This window comes from Mus caroli, unplaced genomic scaffold (genome assembly GCF_978045245.1).
Source record: "Mus caroli unplaced genomic scaffold, Mus_caroli_1 scaffold_9, whole genome shotgun sequence".
In the NCBI taxonomy this organism is placed as follows: domain Eukaryota; kingdom Metazoa; phylum Chordata; class Mammalia; order Rodentia; family Muridae; genus Mus; species Mus caroli.
The window spans coordinates 74858936-74877344 of record NW_028227264.1 but is presented as its reverse complement, the minus strand read 5'-3'; the positions used below and the strand labels follow the sequence as shown (position 1 = coordinate 74877344).

Below are 18409 nucleotides of genomic sequence, written 5' to 3'. Positions count from 1 at the left end.
ATGGCCCTGGGGCCTTTATACCTTCCCACAGTTAGTTTCTTATTAACCAGGGACAGTGCGATGGGAGCTGAAGAATGCAGGGGTGCTCTCTGGGATGAGCTTGACGAAAAGCACATGAACAGCGTCAGAGGGGCACAGGCCGAGGACCCCAGGAGGCCTAGAGGGACAAAGTTCAGGCTAGGGCATCAAGCCAAGTTGAGCTCAAGGCCCAGCTTGGGCCAGGGTTGCCTATTGACCATCCAGGTGACCCTGTATTGCCCTCAGAGTGTGGCCTTTCTGGAAAAGGCTCCATGGGACTTCTGGCTTAGTAACTCTTCATGTCGGGCCTGGTCCTCAGGGATAAGGGGGAGGAGAAGCCATGTGTGAGGCCCAGCATAAAGCCTGGTCCTCCCCAGAAGTCAGCTTAGCTCAGAGAGGCAGGAGAGAGCGTGGGGTGGAAGCAAGAATGTTTGACCATGGGGATTTATGTGTGAGTGTTTATGTGTTCAGTTCATGGGTTAGATGTACATATGGGTGAACTGAGTAGGTGAGTGTGTGTATGTGTACGTGAGTGTATACAAGGGCATATGGGAACATGTAGGGGTTGGTGTGAATACGCATGAGGGTGCTAATGTGTATATATGTGGGCATAAGGTTTTCCACGGAGATCTCTGGCCAGGCCTGGTGCGAGGGTTCCTGCGAAGAGAAGCGAATGCGGGCAGGGAGGGGAAGTCACTTCCCTGCTTCTGCTGCACTGTTGGTCAATCAGCTCCACCTCCATCTCTGCCATGCTGTAATTCCATGCCGCCCTGCACTAAGTCGGGTCGGGCTGGGCAGACAAGAAGCCGACTAGCCAGTGAGGAGTGTGGCAGGGCCTCAGGCAGCTCTTCAGGAGAACAGATCTCTCCCCAAGTGTTACAGCTCTTAGGACAAAGGCTCAGATGATGGAGTAGTTCTCGCACATCTTTATTCCCTGGATCGGACTTATATACAGTTTTGGGGATGATTCAGGGTTTGACGGCAGGTACTTCTCATTGGCTTGGACTGAGCGTTTGGGGAAACCTTATTTGCATGTGGGAGGGCTTGGTGCAGCTACTACTTGGTTGATGCCCATACCTCTCTGCAGGGGGGCTGTGAGAGGCTGTAGCTACATGACTGACAGGAGCCAGGTGCCCAGGAGGCATGGCCGAACTCCTGCCATCCCATGCAGGTGGAAATCTCCGCCCTCCGGGGCTCCGGGGTTCCGGGGTTCCAGACCTATGCTCAACTGGGGACCAGGCTATCTGTGCATAGCCCACCACCCCACATATATATATAAGTAGATGTTAGACTATATGCACTGTGGAGCTGTAGGCACGTGTGTGGATGCTGGCATTTGCAAGTGGATGGATGTCAATGTGTGCATCAACCATAATGTAGGAAAGATGGATGCTGATGTGGACAAACCTATGATGTGTATGTGTCCTTGCTTTTCTGTTGTTATGATAAAAAGCTCTTACCAAAAGCAACCTGGGGAAGGAAAGGGTTTATTTCATCTTATACTTCTAGGTCCCAGTCCATTGGGAATAGTTCTATCCATAATAGAACTATTTTGCCTGCATGTACGTATGTGGGCCCTCCTACAGCAATCAATAAAATCAAGCCAACTTCTGGCTCTGGAGAAATGGCTCAAGTAGTTAAGAGGGTTCAATTCTCAGCACCCACACGACAGCTTACAACCATCTGTAACTCTAGTTCCAGAGGATCTGACACCCTCTCCTGGCCTCCGTGGGCACAGGCATGCATATGGTCTACATACATACATGCAGGCAAAATAGGCACACACATAAATCTAAAAAAACAAACTTAAGACAATTCCCCACAGACATGGCCGCAGACCAATCCCATCTGGACAATCATTCAACTGAGGTTGTCTTTTCCAAGGGGACTTTAGGTTGTGCCAAGGCACTAATAAAAAACTAACCAGCATAATGTATATGTTGTTGTGTGATTAGTATGTGTGCAGTGTTAGTGTTAGCGTGTGTGGCATTGGGAGGAGTGTTCATGTATGGATGTTAATGTTTGTGTATATATATAATATATGCACATGTTTGCATTGATGCTGCATGAACATATGGGTATTGGGGCCGGTGTAGGTGTGAGTGTACCCACGGTAATCGGTATTGGGGCGGGTGTAGGTGTGAGTGTACCCGCGGTAATCGGCGAGAGCGTCTAGCAGGTAGTGCTCTTGTGTATGATGTTGCTGTGTAGTACTGAGCTCCCGAGGGCAGGCAGGTGACAAATTCTAGAGCCAAAACTCCTGAAAATTGATAGCCCCAGTTGCACGAGAATGGCAAGATCAAGATCATGGCTCCAACTCCCAGATGCCTTCTTCCAATTCTTACTAATTCTAGGTAGAGGCAGATGTATCCCTTCTGTATGTGGTCCACAGATCTAATGACAGACCTGGACAAACATGAGCATCCCTGTCCTAGAGACAGCCCCCTTCCCAGGTGCCCTCATTACCCACATACTTCACAGAGATGTCCCCTATTCAAAGCTTTTGGGGTACCAGAGTATCAAGATATATCTCCCCATAGCATCGCTGGGCCCAGGTGAAGAGATTCATGTGGACATAGAGACTCAGTCTTCCTTGTGGCCAGCTGGAAAGACTGAAGAACCATTGAAGGTATCACAAAGCTGAACAACTGGAAGTGAAGTGCTGGGCCCAGGCACAAATGCAGAGCAGATATCCAGGAGTCCGTAGATAAATGATGAATTTTCCATGTAGAAGCATCCCAAGTCATTTGTGCAGGCATCAAGCCCTGGGCAGGTAGCGCATGACTCCACCGCTCTAATGCGGGATGTGGCCATAGGTAACCAGTCCTACAACCTGTACTCATCTCCAAGGGACTTGGCCAAATTATATCACTATCAAAGTTTGCCTCAAACACACAAACATAAACACATACACACACACTACACACACACACACACACACACATCCTTCACCACTCCCTATTGCTTTCCATGCAGGGATACTCTCGAACCTTCCAAACAGCACACCAAACAAGTCCCTAATCTCTAGTTACACTTCCAAGCCTGGGCCCACTCTGTGCACAGAGGATAGTCAAGTGGACAGGCCACAGCCTGGGACCATGCAGAGCTGAGCTCAAGAGCTTGAGGACACCCATACACCAATGTCCTCTGGGTTTGAGTTTGGAATGTTCCCAAAAGGCTCCTTATTGCAAGCTTTGTCCCAACAATAGCAATATTAAGAGAGAGGGCTTCGGGAACATGATTGGATCCTGAGGACTCTGATCTCTTGGATGAATTAGGCTATTGATGAGTTCTTATTGAACTGTGGGGGACAGGGCTGGTTGGAAGAGGTAAATCACTAGGAGTGAGTTTGCCCTTGATCAGGGTATAATTGTCCCATGTCTGTGTTCTTTCTTTGTTTTCTGGACACTAAAATGAGCAGCTCGCCAGGATGTCTCGCTCCATCATAGGCCCGGAAACAATGGAGCCAGCCAAGCATGGCCTGAAACCTCTGCATGTGAGCTAAGTAAATCCTTCCTCACTAAACTCACTTTCTCAGATGTTTTGCCATAGAGACAGAAAGCTACAGAGACTCACAGTCAAGTCCAAGAGCCCGATTCTTCAGAGCCTGAAGCCTGAGATCCAAGTCACTCTGTCCCTCCGCTCCCAGGGTTACTTTTTTTTTTTTAACTTGTGCTAATTTTCTGTTTATTCTTTTATGACACTGTGACATCTTGGGTACCTTGCTAGTTAGAAAAAAACAATCTTTCCACTGTGAGCTAGCAACTCCTAGTATATAAACACATGTCTGTTATGCAAAAGAACCAACTCAAAGCCTACTTCTTCAACTCTATCCAAGTCAAGGGTCTCTGCCCTCCAAACCACACAGGGCAAGACACTTGGTCAGTAGAGGCACAATCTATCATAGTCCAAGCCTGTGGAAGTTAAACACTCCTATTCTTGTTCCTGATTATCTACCCTCCTCCCCTTCCTCCTCCTTCTCTCCCTCCTCCTCCTCCCCCATCCTCCCTCTTCCCCTCTTCCTCCTTCCCTCCCTCCCCCTCTTCTTCCCCCTCTCCTCTTCCTCTCCCTCCTCCCCCTCCTCCTCTTCCTCCCCCCTCCTCCCTCTCATCTTCCCCCTCCTTCCCCTCCCCTCCTTCCCCTCCCCCTTCTCCTCTTCCCCCTCCTTCCCCTCCCCCTCCTCTTCCTTCCCTCCTCCTCCCCCCTCCATCCTCTTCCTCTCCCTTCTTCCTCCCCCTCTTGCTCCTTGGAAGCATCCTGCCCATCCACCACACAGCCTGGTGCAGCAGCAGGGGATGCTTCCTACTCGAGCATCCTTCTCTCCTCTCACTCCATGTCTGCAGCCTGCTGTACAAACAGCAAATCTACGGACAGATCTACCTTTATTCCTTACCTCAGGTTTGCAGGAAGCATCCAGTTGCTCTTCAAGGGGAAGTGACTGTGGCCTATCTGACTAAGACAATGGACATAGCTATAGGCCTGTGGTCTAGCAGCTCCTATTGCATGTTGTATGGGTGGCAGTGTGCTCACTGCCTCACTTTAATCACCCCAAAAGTGACTCTAAAAGGGGGGTGCTGATGGTAACTCTCAGCCAGGCCCTCTCAAGGGCTTAGGCAACTCCAGGTTGGCTGGAGCCCACCCTGATATCAGGCTTCACCCTTTCCCTTCAACCAATAGGCATCCCAGAACTGAACAATTATTCCAAACAGAGAAGGGTCCCTCAAGGATGTTGCTTAGTTTTCCCGGGTCCAACAATTTGGAGGACCTAGACAGAAGTCCTACTCAGAACTCAGGGGATCGCCCAGAAACCAGCTTGGGGCAGCTACCTGTACTGCCTGAGCCACCTCTGCTCTCAAACTTGCCAAGTGTCATACCACTCTGGGTCTTTGTGTCTGGATCCCCAGTCTCAACCCTAGCGATTCATGGACAGTTCAATCCCTTTGTTGTAGGACTGGCTCTGGAGCTGTGTCTGTGCACACAAGAGGTACTGCTGGGTTGGAATTGGTGTGAAATCACAGTAACCTTGCCACTCTGGCCAATGTCCAAGAAGAATAGGCCTCCTAGGTCCCAAGAACTAAGCCCCATCTCTTTGAGGCCTCTTCCCTAGGTTGCTGCCACTTCTGTAATTGCTGATCACAGAGCGTATCCCAGGGGCTCCGCACATGCGCAGTAATCAGGCCAAACGGACTTGACACCATCTGCGGTCATAGTCCAAAGTCCCTAACTTTGACCACAGGGCTATTTCCATTCTGATAGACTCTGCGGGTTCCACAACTATCTTGCCTGCAGCTCTGCATTTGGGGACACCCAAATTGGAAAAGGACTTACTGGTCCTTTCAAGGGGGAGACGGAGGCTTTCAAGGATGCTGTGCTAAGAAGGGTCCCAGCATTCAGCCTGAGCCCCAGGTTCTGCTCAGAAACACCAACCCACAGCTTTTGCAGGTCTGCAGAGACCAAGACACCTCACCACGCCCTCAAAGAGCCAGAGGTAAGGCAAACAAATAAATAAGCTTTTAATAAGGCAACAGGTGCCCGTTGGCTGTGCGCAGCCCGGGCGGCTGGATGCCCTGGGCAAGCGCAGACGTGGAGGAGGCCTCTCCCCACTGTAGCTGGGCAGACAGCTTCCATGCGGGAGGACGCGGGTGGCCCCCGGGTTTGGAACAAACACGTTTATTGCCGGAAGGGTGAGGCAAGCGGCTCACCAGGCAAAGAGTGGTTTACTGTCCTCCTTGGAAAGCTCACATAGGCAATTCAGCAGTAGCAGGGAGTCACCCAGGAACTTGGGCGGCACAATGTCAATGACTAGTTTGCGCAGGGCAGCCGGGCTGCTGTGCAATGGGTTGGCCCGCAAGTCTGGACGCTGCTTCAGGATGCCATAGGTATTGATGAGAAACTCACTGAACACCGGGTGCACTTCGCGGCTGTAGCCCAGCTTCTCCAGCCGTGCCGTCAGAGTCAGATAGCGATGCGTCAGCTCGCGCAGCTTCTTCTCATCCACGGAGCCATCCAGCGACTTGATAGATGTCTGTGGGACACGGAGCAGAGGAAACAAGGAACCAGGTCAGAAAAGTCTCTAACCCTAGTGGATATAGGGGGGAGGTTACACTTGAACCCAAGAAGAGTCAAGGGTCTGCACGGACTTGCCAGCACCAGGATGTGCCTACCCCAAGTACCAGACCTGAGCTGGGGCAACAAAGTGTACCTGCTTGATCTTCTCAGGAATGTTGGACACTGTGAAACCGTAGAGGCGAGTCACCCCTGGGAACACATAGGCCAGGATACGCCGGTCAAGCTGGAACGCGATCTCCCCAACGATTCGGCCATCCTTCTCAGTACCCGAAAAACTCTGGATCTCTGGGTAAGACAAGTGCCATCCTGACCATTTCAAGGTACCAAAGTACCTTCCCCTACCCCACCCCCACTGCCAGAGTACATGAAAATCTTTAAAAAGCTGAGGTATTTGGACCTGAAGAGAGGACCATCCCTCTCTGTTTGCTCTCAGCATGTTCCCCTGGGACCTGGGCACATAGCTCCTTCTCTGTCTCTGTTTGAGAAGCCAAAAGTCATGTGAAACTGTAGAAGACAGTGGGGCCCCTGGGAAAGAGGGTACCCAAGTCTATCCAGAGAGAGTGGAGCTCTCGCCTGTTGTTCTCAGATGCTGTTCTGCCACCCCACCAACTCAGCCTTCTCTGAGGACAGCAGGAGACATCACAGCCTGGATCTGGAAAGAGCCAGCCTCTTCCAGTCTACATCATTGCCACCAAAGACAGGCCAATGTCTGAAAGGTCAGTATCAGCCCTATCTCGCCCATGTCTGTGGAGAGGATGATGGATTGACAGAAGATTCTCTTTTTATTCTTCTTCTTCGACTTCTCGGGACTACCCTGCACCCCCCTAAAAACTGCTCCCCCAAACCCCTCTCTATACAACAGCTTCTGGTGTCGTCATAGAAATCATTATTAAGCAATGGAGTCCGTATCCATAGCCTTTGAAAACGAGCTCTTTGGAAAATGAACCTCATCTGATTTTAAAAGGCCTGTAGAAAACACTCTTCTATCTACAGGATCCTTGTTGGCCACTTACACTTGGATGCGTGTAAGCTGTACAATAGCTCTTGTTTCAATTCCCACATTACAGAGCCCAGGATGACAGCACAGGTGACTTAGCCTAGGGAGCCCCACGTGCTGCACCCCCCACACACACACACACATGCTGATCTCATTTAGAGGCATTACCCCTGACTGAGCTGCACACATCCATTCTGACAGAAGACAGAGGACAATATGCTAACACTCAACCAGACCTGAGATTCACACCCCTGACAGAATGTCAGTTTGGAAGGTCCTGTGCGTCTGACTCAAAGGCTCCCATAGTGTATGAATAATGCCACAGGCTCAGGTCCTGTGTGAGTTATGATCGCTCAACACCCAGATAGACAGGAAAAACAGGAACCTCCAACTTGGGCTCACAGAATAGGGATCAGGGCAGATGAGAAACCATTGTTCTATATAATTGGGCACTTGGAAGTTGCATCAGCTGGCCCTTCCCTGGCAGGATCAGAAGCACTGTCACTGCCAGACAGCTCAGAGAGGTTGAGGACACATCTCCTGCCCTCCTGCAGAGTCCCAGGTGGCAGAAGCCAAAGGCTTTGGGTTCTCGGTTACCTGCACAGCTATACTCTCTCCAGCGTCTTCTGGGGAAAATACCCAGCGGGCGTAGACCAGTAGAGAGAGTGAACTTTGCTATTCTCTGGGACCTTGGCTCAGCTACTTGGAAGAAGAGATCGCTCTCAAAGTGACCCTCGTGACAGGTAGTGTCCTTCCAAGCATAGGAAACCGGCAAGCAGCCAGGCTAACAGCCCTCAGATGTGCACTCTGCTTTCATTTCTTAACTTTGGAACAGTCGGTTCGCCCATGTGAGAACCCTCAGAGGGACCCTCGGAATCCAGGACAGCTGAGGCTGGGGTCACCTGATTGCCCAGTCAATTAAAAATCCTTTATCAGTACGCAACTTATATACTATAAGCCCCCCCTCTTTCAAGCAGCTGATTCTATGGTCACTATTATACACAGAGTCTTACAGCCATCACCACTATCTCTTGCCGGAAGTTTCCAAGACCTCCCAAAGCAAATGATTCTATTCCCAGTCGCTCTTCAATCTCCAGCCCTTGTGACTACCATTCTCATGGATTTATCACGGATGGGCATGCCACATAGGTGGAGCTACACAGTGGGCCCCCTTTTACATCTGACATCATCCAGTTAGCATAACATTTCCAGGGCCCATCCTTGTAGCATGCCAGCGATTCATTATTTCTATTGGCGTTTGAATAATACCCCGTCATATAAACAAGCAACATTGTATTCACCTGCCTGTCAGCTGATGGGTGTTTGGGTTGCTTGCCTCTTTGGACTATTATGAATGAAGCCTTGATGGACACCATTGTCAAAGTTTCTGTGTGAACAGGTGTTTCTGTTCCCTAGGATGTCTGGGTCATATGATCTTTTGAGGATATGGCGCTGGAATAGCTTCTACAAGCAAACCTCACACCACAGACAAAACCCCAAACACGTGATCCTAGTCAGAGACCTAAATCCAAAGCCTAAAGCTACGAGACTCTAAAAGATTAAAGAGCATCTATAACCTTGGGCTTCACAGAGACTTCCTAAAGTAGACACCCAAAAGCACAGACTGTAAAAGAAAGCTTTCAGGAAATTCTACATGACTATATTCAAGTTTCACCCTGCCCCCAGCCAAACAGTAGACAGTGGGTAACTCTCAGGCTGGGAGGCAATACCGAAGAAACATAATCCCAGAAGGACTTAGATATGAAACCGCATGAAAAAAAATTTTTTTCAGCTAAATATCAAGGATGAGCATCTCCACGTTTTTTCAAAAGGCCAAGACAGACCTAATCCTGGACCCAGGCCCACCCTAGCTCCTCCCACTCTTCACCACTGGAGAAGCTAGCCAGAGCCAAGTCTTTAAAACGTGGTTTCCCCACCCAGGGCCACCTGTGTGTACCATACCATTGAGGTAATAGGTCCTCCTGCTCCTATCCCCAGTGGGGAGGTTACTCTCCGAGAAGCACACCTTCTTAGGTCTCGAGATTTCCCTGGGCTCAAGCAGGGTTTTGTCAGCCAGGGAGTCCTGCAAGGGACTCAGGAGCGGGGACAGCTTCCTGTCGGCAATCCGAGCGTGTAGTTCTGAAGGGCTGAGGAAGGACTTGAAAGGCATCTGAGAGGAGGTTGCACAGCCTGGGGAGGCTTCGTCCTCACTGGAGAGTGGGGCATGGGAGCATAGTAGGTCCTCCAGGGAGGATGTCGGTAGCTGGGAGGGCGTGTCAGGGACACCGGCAAACCTTCCAAAATCTGGACCTGGGATGGAGAAGAAAAGGGCCATAAGTTGTGGATGCTAAGTATGGCTCCCAACCAGAGTGGTGCCCCGCCCCCCACCCCTGGCATTTCACCTGGAGATAGAGGGAACACCTCCCTGCCTCCTGAACTCAGCCACACTCACTAGAGTGATGTCCACACGCTTTTCAAACTCATCACACACGGCACTGTCCTGTTAAGTTTTTCCGCAATGTAAATCTTCGGATTTACCCATATCCAGTCACCCGTGAATCACCTGGTCCCTCTGTCCACTGGCCCATGCGCCCAGCCAATAACTTTCTACCTCATTTCATCATGAAAGCAAAGCGGTGGCTCAGTGTGGTGGCTCAGGGGTAGGACACTTGCTTAGATGGGCTAGGCCCTGAGTTCAAAGCTCAAGTACTTGAAAAAAAAAAAACTATGTGTTGTAGTCAGCATCTCTGGGTGTGCTTCCCTGCTCTTGATGGAGCCCGTTGGCAGCCATACCTAAGCTCGGGTGTGTGCATCTTGGACTGCCGTGGTTTTTTCTCAGTCCCCATCAAATGTAACTTATCTATCCATCCTTTGATTTTGCAAGTTCTTATCTACTTCCTAAAAGCTGGTTCCCTTTGAAAGAAAGCAAGCATACTTGAGAAAGTGTTTTTTAGAGCCTATCAAAAATCATACCTTAAAATGTGCAGAGGCAGGAACCACTGCTCTGTCCCAACAGTGTTTTATAAGAACAAAGCATAACACCTGACCCGCAAGATGCTACACCTCTCTGTCTGCCCTTGTAAGACCCATCCGTCCTTGAAGGCCTGCCTATCTATATACCCTTCAAAGCACCAAAGATCTTTACGTACAGCTGGCTGTACACCAGCTAGAAACATGAATAATGTTTTCTTGGAACGGGTGTCCAACGGTTCGGTTAGAAGCAGAAAACCAAAGTGGGCCCATAAACCAAAACCTAAGAATTCTGAAAAAAGACAATCTCTTCAACAAATGGTTCTGAGGAAACTGCATTTTACATGTGAAAGTGCAAGACTAGGGCTGGCAGGATGGCTCAGTGGGTAAGAGCACTGACTGCTCTTCCAGAGGTCCTGAGTTCAAATCCCAGCAACCACATGGTGGCTCACAACGACCTGTAATGAGATCTGATGCCCTCTTCTGGTGTGTCTGAAGACATCTACAGTGTACTTATGTATAATATTAAATAAATCTTTGGGCCGGAGCAAGCAGAGGTCCTAAATTCAATTCCCAGCAGCCACACGAAGGCTCACAACCATCTGTACAGCTACAGTGTACTCATATACATAAAATATTTATTTATTAAATAATATTAAATAATAACATTAAATAATTATTATATTATTTATTAAAATAATAAAATTTTTTTTTAAAGAAAGAAGAAAAGAAAAGAAAGTACAAGACTAGAGATTGACCCCTCCCTCATGCCCTTGGAACATGGTCGGGTGGCATGGGGTTTGTCAGTCACTGACAGTGGTTAGTGGCAATGAGACCTGGGTTTATGTGACCACTACAGCACATCATGTTACAAACGTCACACATGTGCAGGATGTCATGTGTGATCCAGTTGGGTGAGCACAGCCCCGCCAACAAGCATTGTTTTCTACTGACATCCAAGAATTGCTATCAGGATCTCCCTCTGGGGTGGGTGCTGCACCCCTCTCCTGTCAACCGAGTGACTCTTTCAACCGATGGCAAATGAATGTCAGCTTGTCTCCATCAGTAGATACACCTGCACCTCTGCAAGACAAGACTATATGGGACAAGCTGCTACAAAGCAGGGGAAGAAACACAGGGAGCGGGGTGAAACCTCCCAGCCAAGCCCAGCAAAACAGAAAGGACATCAGCAGCCGGAGCCCTGGGATCACACCCTGCCTGTTTTAAGCCAGGTGGCTGTGCTTTGAGACATTACCAACCAGCATAACCACCAGCCAATCTAAGCCCTACAACCCTTCCCAGGTAGAGCTGCCCTGTCCTGGCTACGCCTGCACCTCACCTCCATTCCCTGGGGAGCAGGCCTCAGGGTAGGTAGGGACCTTGGGATAGAGTAGGTCCCGGCTCCCTCGACCACAGCTCTCCTGGCAGCTCTCACTGAGCAGTCTCTTCAGCATCTGGTTCTCCTTCAGGAGGCGCACCTGCTTCTTCAGGTCTGCGTTCTCACTCATGAGCCTGCTCATCAGTTCGCTACCCTCTGCCATGGTGTCAGGTACTCACACATGGGCCTGTGGCCCCATGGAGATGGAAATACAGAGCCCGAAGACCCCACAGAAACAGCCGAAGGCCACGGAGTTCCACACTGCCTGGCCTTCCACAGCCTTGTGATGTCGTTACCCTTAAAGAGGCGGCGCCACAAAGCCAAGGAACATCCTTCTTCCTCGTCGGCTCGTCTGCTCCTCTGCTCCCAGACATCTCTCAACCAACCTGGACCTGGTGATACACAGATGAATACACGTATGTAGGCATGTGCCTCAAACTAGAGGGATTAAGTGTTCATAACATTGGCTTGTCTTTGGACTGTGAAGTAAGGAGAGTGACCTTCTAGAAGGCAGCCTAGACAGGGAGGACAGACCTTTCTAGCACCTTCCAGCAGCAGCCAGAACAGGGCATGGGGAGGGGGCATGTGTCCACACCACGTGAAGCCCATAGGCCACAGTAGTGACTTGGCTGTCGTCTCAATGGCTGCTCTTCCCATGACATGTGCCTATGAGGTTAATCTCTCATTACCTGGTTCCACAGGACCATAGGCCAATGGGACTCCCAGATCCTACAGGAGATATGGGATGCTGTTTTCGAGTCTCACCCTTGGAACCTATACTTAAGGAAGGAAAGGCCCATAATAGAAGAAGAGATGATCAGTCTAGGGCAAAACCCTATGATTGCCCCACAGTCTCAGGGAGATTCTAGAGGAACCCTTACAGGGCTGGAAATGGAGGCCACTTACTGATCATGTCACACTTCCCTCATGAAAAGACTTCAGGCAGCACATTTGTGTCCACCGCACACACTGAGTGCTGGGTGTCTGATTCCATGCCAAACACTAGATTAAGTAGGGATGAGGCCCTATGAACCAGTGATCACGAGATGGGCGGTACTATGGTAGTCCACTGATGTAACTGTCTGGGAACTCACCTGGGCACCCTGCTCTTCCTACTGCACTAAGTGAATGAATGAGCTCTACTCTGAATCAGGTCTTCTTGTACTGGCTGCTCAGAGACACCAAGGGTTGCTGCCTGGTTCTTCTTGATGAGAAAGGATGCAACCAGAAAATCGCAATCCATCTTCTATCAGGGCCTCTTCTGCCGATGTCTGGGGCTCACCATCAATGTCTGGGTCACCCTGTGCAGACATTGGCATGGTTCCTGGGTACAAATCTTTATATTCAGTCCAGGCAGTCATGTTAGTATAATATTTCAAGTGCAGCAAGCTCAGATTTTATGGAGAAAAGAGATTCTAAACATCAAATGCTGGGTCAATTGGCCTCTCTCCTCAAACAAGGGCAATGGGAACCTGAACGAGAGCCACTAAGAGCTTTCAGTAGCCTTCAAAGACAGCGAGTGGAGCACATAAAAGCATTGATCAGAGGTCAGTCAGGTATTCCCCTTTCCCAATTTCTGGGATCAGGGTGCGTGAATGGCTTTCCCTTCCATTAGCTTTGTGTGTGTGTGTGTGTGTGTGTGTGTTGTGTGATTTTTTTCAGATTTCTCTCTGTGTACCCCTGGCTGTCCTAGAACTCACACTGTAAACCAGTTGGCCTCAAACTCAGAGATTGCCTGCCTCCACCTCCAAGAGCTAGGATTAAAGGCGTGTACTACCATTATCTGGTCCCCTCCACTAGCTTCTAACCACACTGAAAGACCACTTCTTTCCCAGGCAAGAAAAAGCCTTCTGGACTCAATTTGTTATTAGTCTTAAGTTTAATTCCACATTTGTAACAGATGTGGTCTGAATCACTTTTTCTTATGCCTTTAAAGTTTATCAATTTATTTATTATAAATTTATGTCTGGGTGTTCTACATGCATGCATGTCTGTGTCCCACGTGCATGCCAGAAAAGGGTGTTAGGTTCCCCTGGAACTGTAGTTACAGACAGTTATGAGATACCATGTGGGTGCTGGGAATCCAACCCATGTCTTCTGGGAGTGCACCCGATGCTCTTAATCCCTGAGCCATCTTTCCAGCCCCTGAAAACCTTAGTGACTTTCCATGCCTTTGTGTGTTTGTGGGGGTGCACACCCATAACATATCGCACACGTGAAAGTCAGAGGACAGCTCTCTGGAGTCAGCTCTCTCATGGTATTACGTGGGTTCTGGGGGTCAAATTTAGATCATCAGGTTGGCAGCAGCCAGCTTTACCCAGGGAGGCATCTCAGAGGCTTCTTAATAGCATCTTGACCTGATTTTACACCATCATGTTACAAAGTGAGTTGCTAAGTGTCCTGACTCATGCAAAATTATTTAAATTATTAATTAAAGTATCTTTCTGCAATGTTTGATAGAACTTACCAGTAAAGCTATAGGTCTAGCTGTCTTCTGGGGATGTTTTAAAACTTATAATTAAATCTTTAAAATGAAATGAAACAGGAAAGATAATATGTAGATAGGATCTCATTATGTAGCCTAGGCTACCCTGAGACTCTTCCTCTTGCCTAAGGGATACAAAGCTACTTAACATACCTGCTTTGTGTGACCATTGTCTTTCTTGCAACCAGTCCTGGAAGCTGTTGGATAGTTATCCTCAGGAGCCTAATTTAAGGTACCCAGCAGGTCTCAATCTCCCACAAACAGATGGAGCCAAAGAGGGAAAATAAAAACAATATGGAAGAGCTTTGGTGGCAGGGATTTTAACAGGGCACAGCAAGTAGAAGAACTGGGAGCTAAGCAACCAGAACAGGCTTGGAGTGCAGTGTACAGGCGAGGCTGAGCAGCAGCTTGGGAAAGCAAGGTGGACAGAGACTTACCTGCCATCTCTGGGACCTGTGGTGATAGCCCGTGGATCTCATCCTTCCTAAGGCTGCGACGTGACCCTTGAATACAGTTCCTCATGTCGTGGCGACCCCCAACCATAAAGTTATTTCATTGTGAACTAATATCCAATAGGCAGTATATCTGACCCACAGATCGGGAACCACTATGATGGGCCCTTTATTGTTTATGATACAAGTCGTTTCCTTTGTTTTAACTTAGCCAACTAGAGTCAGGTTAATCTTTCCAAAGCCCTACTCTTCGGATTAGGATCAGCCTTTTCAACCTTTTGCTCCTTTTAGTCTTTCCTTCTTTACACTTGTTTTTGGCTTCCTCACATCATCGTTGAGCTTCCTGGTCTTAAATTCATGTTCACTTCATGCTTTAGCTGCAGCCTACAAATTCTGATATCATTGTCATTTTCGTCCAGCTTGAATTTCTCCCGGGCTTTCAGCATCACTTTCTTTTAAAGCCTTTATTTTTCTTTTAATACATTTCAAATTTACAACCAGATTAGGAGGTAGAGATCACCTTCACACCCCCTGCTCCCACATATTCATACCTTCTCCCCACCGTCAGAGCCCTGCACCTGAGGGTCCAATTGTTGAACGTGCCATGTCCCTAGTGCCCGGTGGGTATGTTCATGCCACTTCCCTCTTGGAGCTGTGTGTTCTGTATGTTTTGGACAAAACAAATGTATAATGGTGGCAATCTGCCCACTACAGTGTCCTGCAGAGCAGTTTCCATGGCCCTGAGGAGCCTGTGTGCTTTATCCTTTACCCTGCCAGAGCTGGATTCATGCAGTATGAACCCGATGTTCATATAAAGGTTCCCCTATCATTTTAGTGTTTCTGTGTGTGTGTGTGTGTGTGTGTGTGTGTGTGTATGTGTGTATGTGTGTGTATACCTGTGCACCCATGAAGATCACACAATAACTTTTGGGAGTTGGTTCTCACCTTCTACTTTGAAACAGGGTCTCCCTCTCCCTCTCCCCCTCCCCCTACCTTCCCCCTCTGCTACTGTGCTGCATATCCTGGCTAGCTGGACCAAGTTTCAGGGTTATTCTCCTGCCTCTACCTCCCATTTTGCTGTCTAGGGTGCTAGAATTACAGATGAATGCTTCAGCATCTGGTTTTTTACCTGGGTTCTGGGAATAAAACTCACATGTCAGGCCTGTGTTTCTAGTAATTTTACCATCTGAACCATCTCCCTAGCCCCCATATCTTTTAAAAATAGGATATTTTTTGATAAAACTGAGACAAATTTATAAACTTATAAGTACCCTTTAAAAAAAAAAGCAGAAACATTATGTTGTTCACAAATAGAAATTAAAGCCAATCAACTAGACACTAGTTGTTTTGGGTACAGCATTGCCAGAACATGTAATCAGCTAGATCCAAATCAAAGGGCTGAGAGGAGTAAGACTACAAATGGGACAACTATTAGCCACATCACCAAAGCTCACCTTCCCAAAGTCATAATCTAGAAATACCCCTATCCATGGCTAACCGCCACCCAGAGCCTGCATAGGACTGACATAGATCCTCTGCACATATGTTATAGTTGTGTAATTTTGATCTCCTTGTCAGGCTCTTAACAGCAGTGGCAGGAGCTGTCTCTGACTGTTGCCTGCCTTTGGAACCCTTTTCTCCTACTGGTGGCCTTGTCTTGCCTCACTCTAAGGAGAGGTGTACTGCAACTTATGTCAGAGCTGGTGGATAGCCATAAGAGGCCTGTCCTTTTCTGAGGAGCAGAAGGGAAGGGGACAGGGGGAAGGACTGGGAATACAGGAAGTGGAAACTATAGTCAGGATGTAAAACAAACAAATACCCCAATACAAGTAATGTCAGTGAACTCTGTTCTAGCCTTCATCTTTCATCATCATTATTTAGCTAGAAGTGTGCTGTTTATTTCCCAAGTCTGGGGGTTTCCCAAACCCCTTCATTTCCTATTGAACTCCATTTATGGCCCAAGAACATACTTTTCGGTTCCTGAAGAGTCCCACATCCCAGCATGATGTACGATGATGAAGAACTTGAGTGTGTTAAGTCTCCATGGCTTCAGAGGAAGCATTCACAAATGCCAATGAGCTTTGTCGGTTGATACAAGAACCTGTTCTTAACAGGCTGTCCCAAGTTGATTTCTGTGGATGTGATTAAAAACACTTTTGACCAGGAGCAAGAGAGGAAAGATGTTATTCCGCTTATAATTTCCTGTCACTGTCCTTGAGGGAAGGCAGGAACTCGAAAGCAATGGCGAAAAGGTTGGTCTGTTTATTCCACATAGTATTGCCTCTGACCAAGCAACCCTACAGTCGAAGTGTGGCAAGAACCATCAAGGGTTGCTTGCTGACTCACGGGCTTCCACTCTCTCTACTTGGCATTTTTAAAGTCACTAGCAGGTCCACCTGGTCTCGGCATTGCATCTTCTCCACTCTTTTATTTTTGCCAGGCCGGTTTGCAGTTAGGAGAATGTATGTGCCTTTTCTGTGCTTTTACGTTAGGTTTTATAATTTTAATTGATGTATGAACACACAGAGACAAAAAATACGAAAGGAAAACTTGAATCCAAGCAGTGCCACACTTTATTTATGTCATTGCTGCATAATGTTTGTAGTGTTCAAGTGAAAAGAGAAAGAAAACAATTTTGAAACATTGCTCATTCCTAATTATTTCTACTTCAGAACATGAGATACTTCACTAACTTTTTATTAAGGCAATTTTTAATAATTTTTTAACTGTTTTAATGTGCATTGGTGTGAGGATGTCAGATCCCCTAGAATTTGAGTTACAGATAGTTGTGAGCTGCCATGTGGGTGCTGGGAATTGAACCTGGGTCCTCTGGAAGAACAGCTAGTGCTCTTAAGCACTGAGCCATGAATCCAGACCCAAAACAATTTCTTAAAAGCAATGTTGTTTTCCAAAACTGTGCGCTTGGTTGGCTGTGTATGATCAGTTATCTACCTCAAAGACTGTTTTTCTTTTGTGCTAGGACAGGTTGCTGGCCCTCTTTCTGTCAAGCAAGTTTCCCTAGCTCCAGAGCTAGAGCTAAGCAGTTCTTTCTTTCGAGGACTTTAGTTCTTAAATTTGATTACTTGTCTTTTTTTGTTTGGTTGGTTTTGGGTTTTTTTGAGACAGGGTTTCTCTGTGTAGCCCTGGCTGTCCTGGAACTCACTCTGTAGTAGACCAGGCTGGCCTCGAACTCAGAAATTCGTCTGCCATTGCCGCTGCCTCTCAAATGCTGGGATTAAAGGCGTGAGCCACCAAGCCTGGCCTTGATTGCTTGTCTTTGATAATGGATATCATTGGCATTTCATCATTTCAAGCATCCTTGCTGCACTGGGAAGTGTAGATCCTAGTGAAAATTATACTCGTAAGAGAAATGTGGTTTTGTTCTTGTTTCCTTTTAAGAAGCGTTGATGTGACTGGGCCCACACATTCTAGACACTCAGCTTTGTGGGAGTCCACACTGAACACCTCTCCATCGTGTACCTAGCACATTTATCATTCCAGGTCTCTCACTGCTGGATTGTTTTTGCATTAGTTCAGACAAGAAGTTGATAATTCAGTCAAGAAGGGAAGGGGAAAATCTGCTGTTAGCTATGTCTGAACTGAGTACCATACTCATCTGGGTCAGATTTGGGAAATATAACCTCTATACATAAAACAAAAGTCAGTTACATATCACATAGTGGATGTCCATTATTTAAAAATTGATTTATAAAGACCTTTTGTACAATTTTTTAAAAAAAGATTTTCATAGTGAAGTACATGATCAAGAGCTAATTCTTAGCATTCTACGGGTACTACACCCTTGCCAGGAGACTTATCTACCAGGTCAGGATGACTGCAGTTTCCTTCCTAGGACTCACTGTTAAAGCCCCAAAGGCCATTTTGGAACTGTACATTTGATCACATTGTTAGCTTTTTCTGTTTTATTTCTTTTGTAAACCTTTGAATAAAAACATCTGAAGCTTTAGAAAAACAGATAGTAGTAGTATCTGCATAAAATACAGAGATAAAATCAAGTTAAGATGGAAAAAGTCAAGTTG

At 47.6% G+C, this 18409-nt stretch overlaps 1 protein-coding gene and 1 long non-coding RNA gene across 3 annotated transcripts; one reads left to right on the top strand and one right to left on the bottom strand.

The window, feature by feature from the left end:
• Window positions 1–5255: 5255 nt before the first annotated feature.
• On the top strand, window positions 5256–8664 carry LOC110303845 (uncharacterized). Its single transcript, XR_002378966.3, has 5 exons — window positions 5256–5506; window positions 5946–6078; window positions 6238–6376; window positions 6674–6803; window positions 8501–8664. It is a non-coding gene; the product is annotated as an uncharacterized LOC110303845 (long non-coding RNA).
• Spatc1l (spermatogenesis and centriole associated 1 like) lies at window positions 5633–11595 on the bottom strand. 2 transcript variants are annotated; one of them, XM_021175068.3, is made up of 4 exons: window positions 11394–11595; window positions 9047–9394; window positions 6221–6372; window positions 5633–6043 (listed from the first exon to the last, which is right to left on the bottom strand). In XM_021175068.3, the coding sequence occupies exons 1-4, from the start codon at window positions 11593–11595 to the stop codon at window positions 5717–5719; spliced, it is 1029 nt and encodes a 342-aa protein (XP_021030727.1). In that variant the 3' UTR covers window positions 5633–5716. The 2 variants fall into 2 exon arrangements, with proteins under 2 accessions (XP_021030727.1, XP_029338706.1); XM_029482846.2 differs by lacking the exon at window positions 5633–6043 and having other exon boundaries at window positions 6271–6372; window positions 9111–9394.
• Window positions 11596–18409: the final 6814 nt, after the last annotated feature.

Bases quoted from the DNA above. Each gene is read 5' to 3' on its own strand.
- Spatc1l (XM_021175068.3), bottom strand. From the start codon at position 11,595: ATGGCAGAGGGTAGCGAACTGATGAGCAGGCTCATGAGTGAGAACGCA. The intron at 9,395-11,393 runs GTGAGGTGCAGG...TCTCCATCCCAG, and splicing joins CTGCTCCCCAGGGAATGGAG to GTCCAGATTTTGGAAGGTTT. The intron at 6,373-9,046 runs GTATGGTACACA...TGTCTTACCCAG, and splicing joins GAGGACCTATTACCTCAATG to AGATCCAGAGTTTTTCGGGT.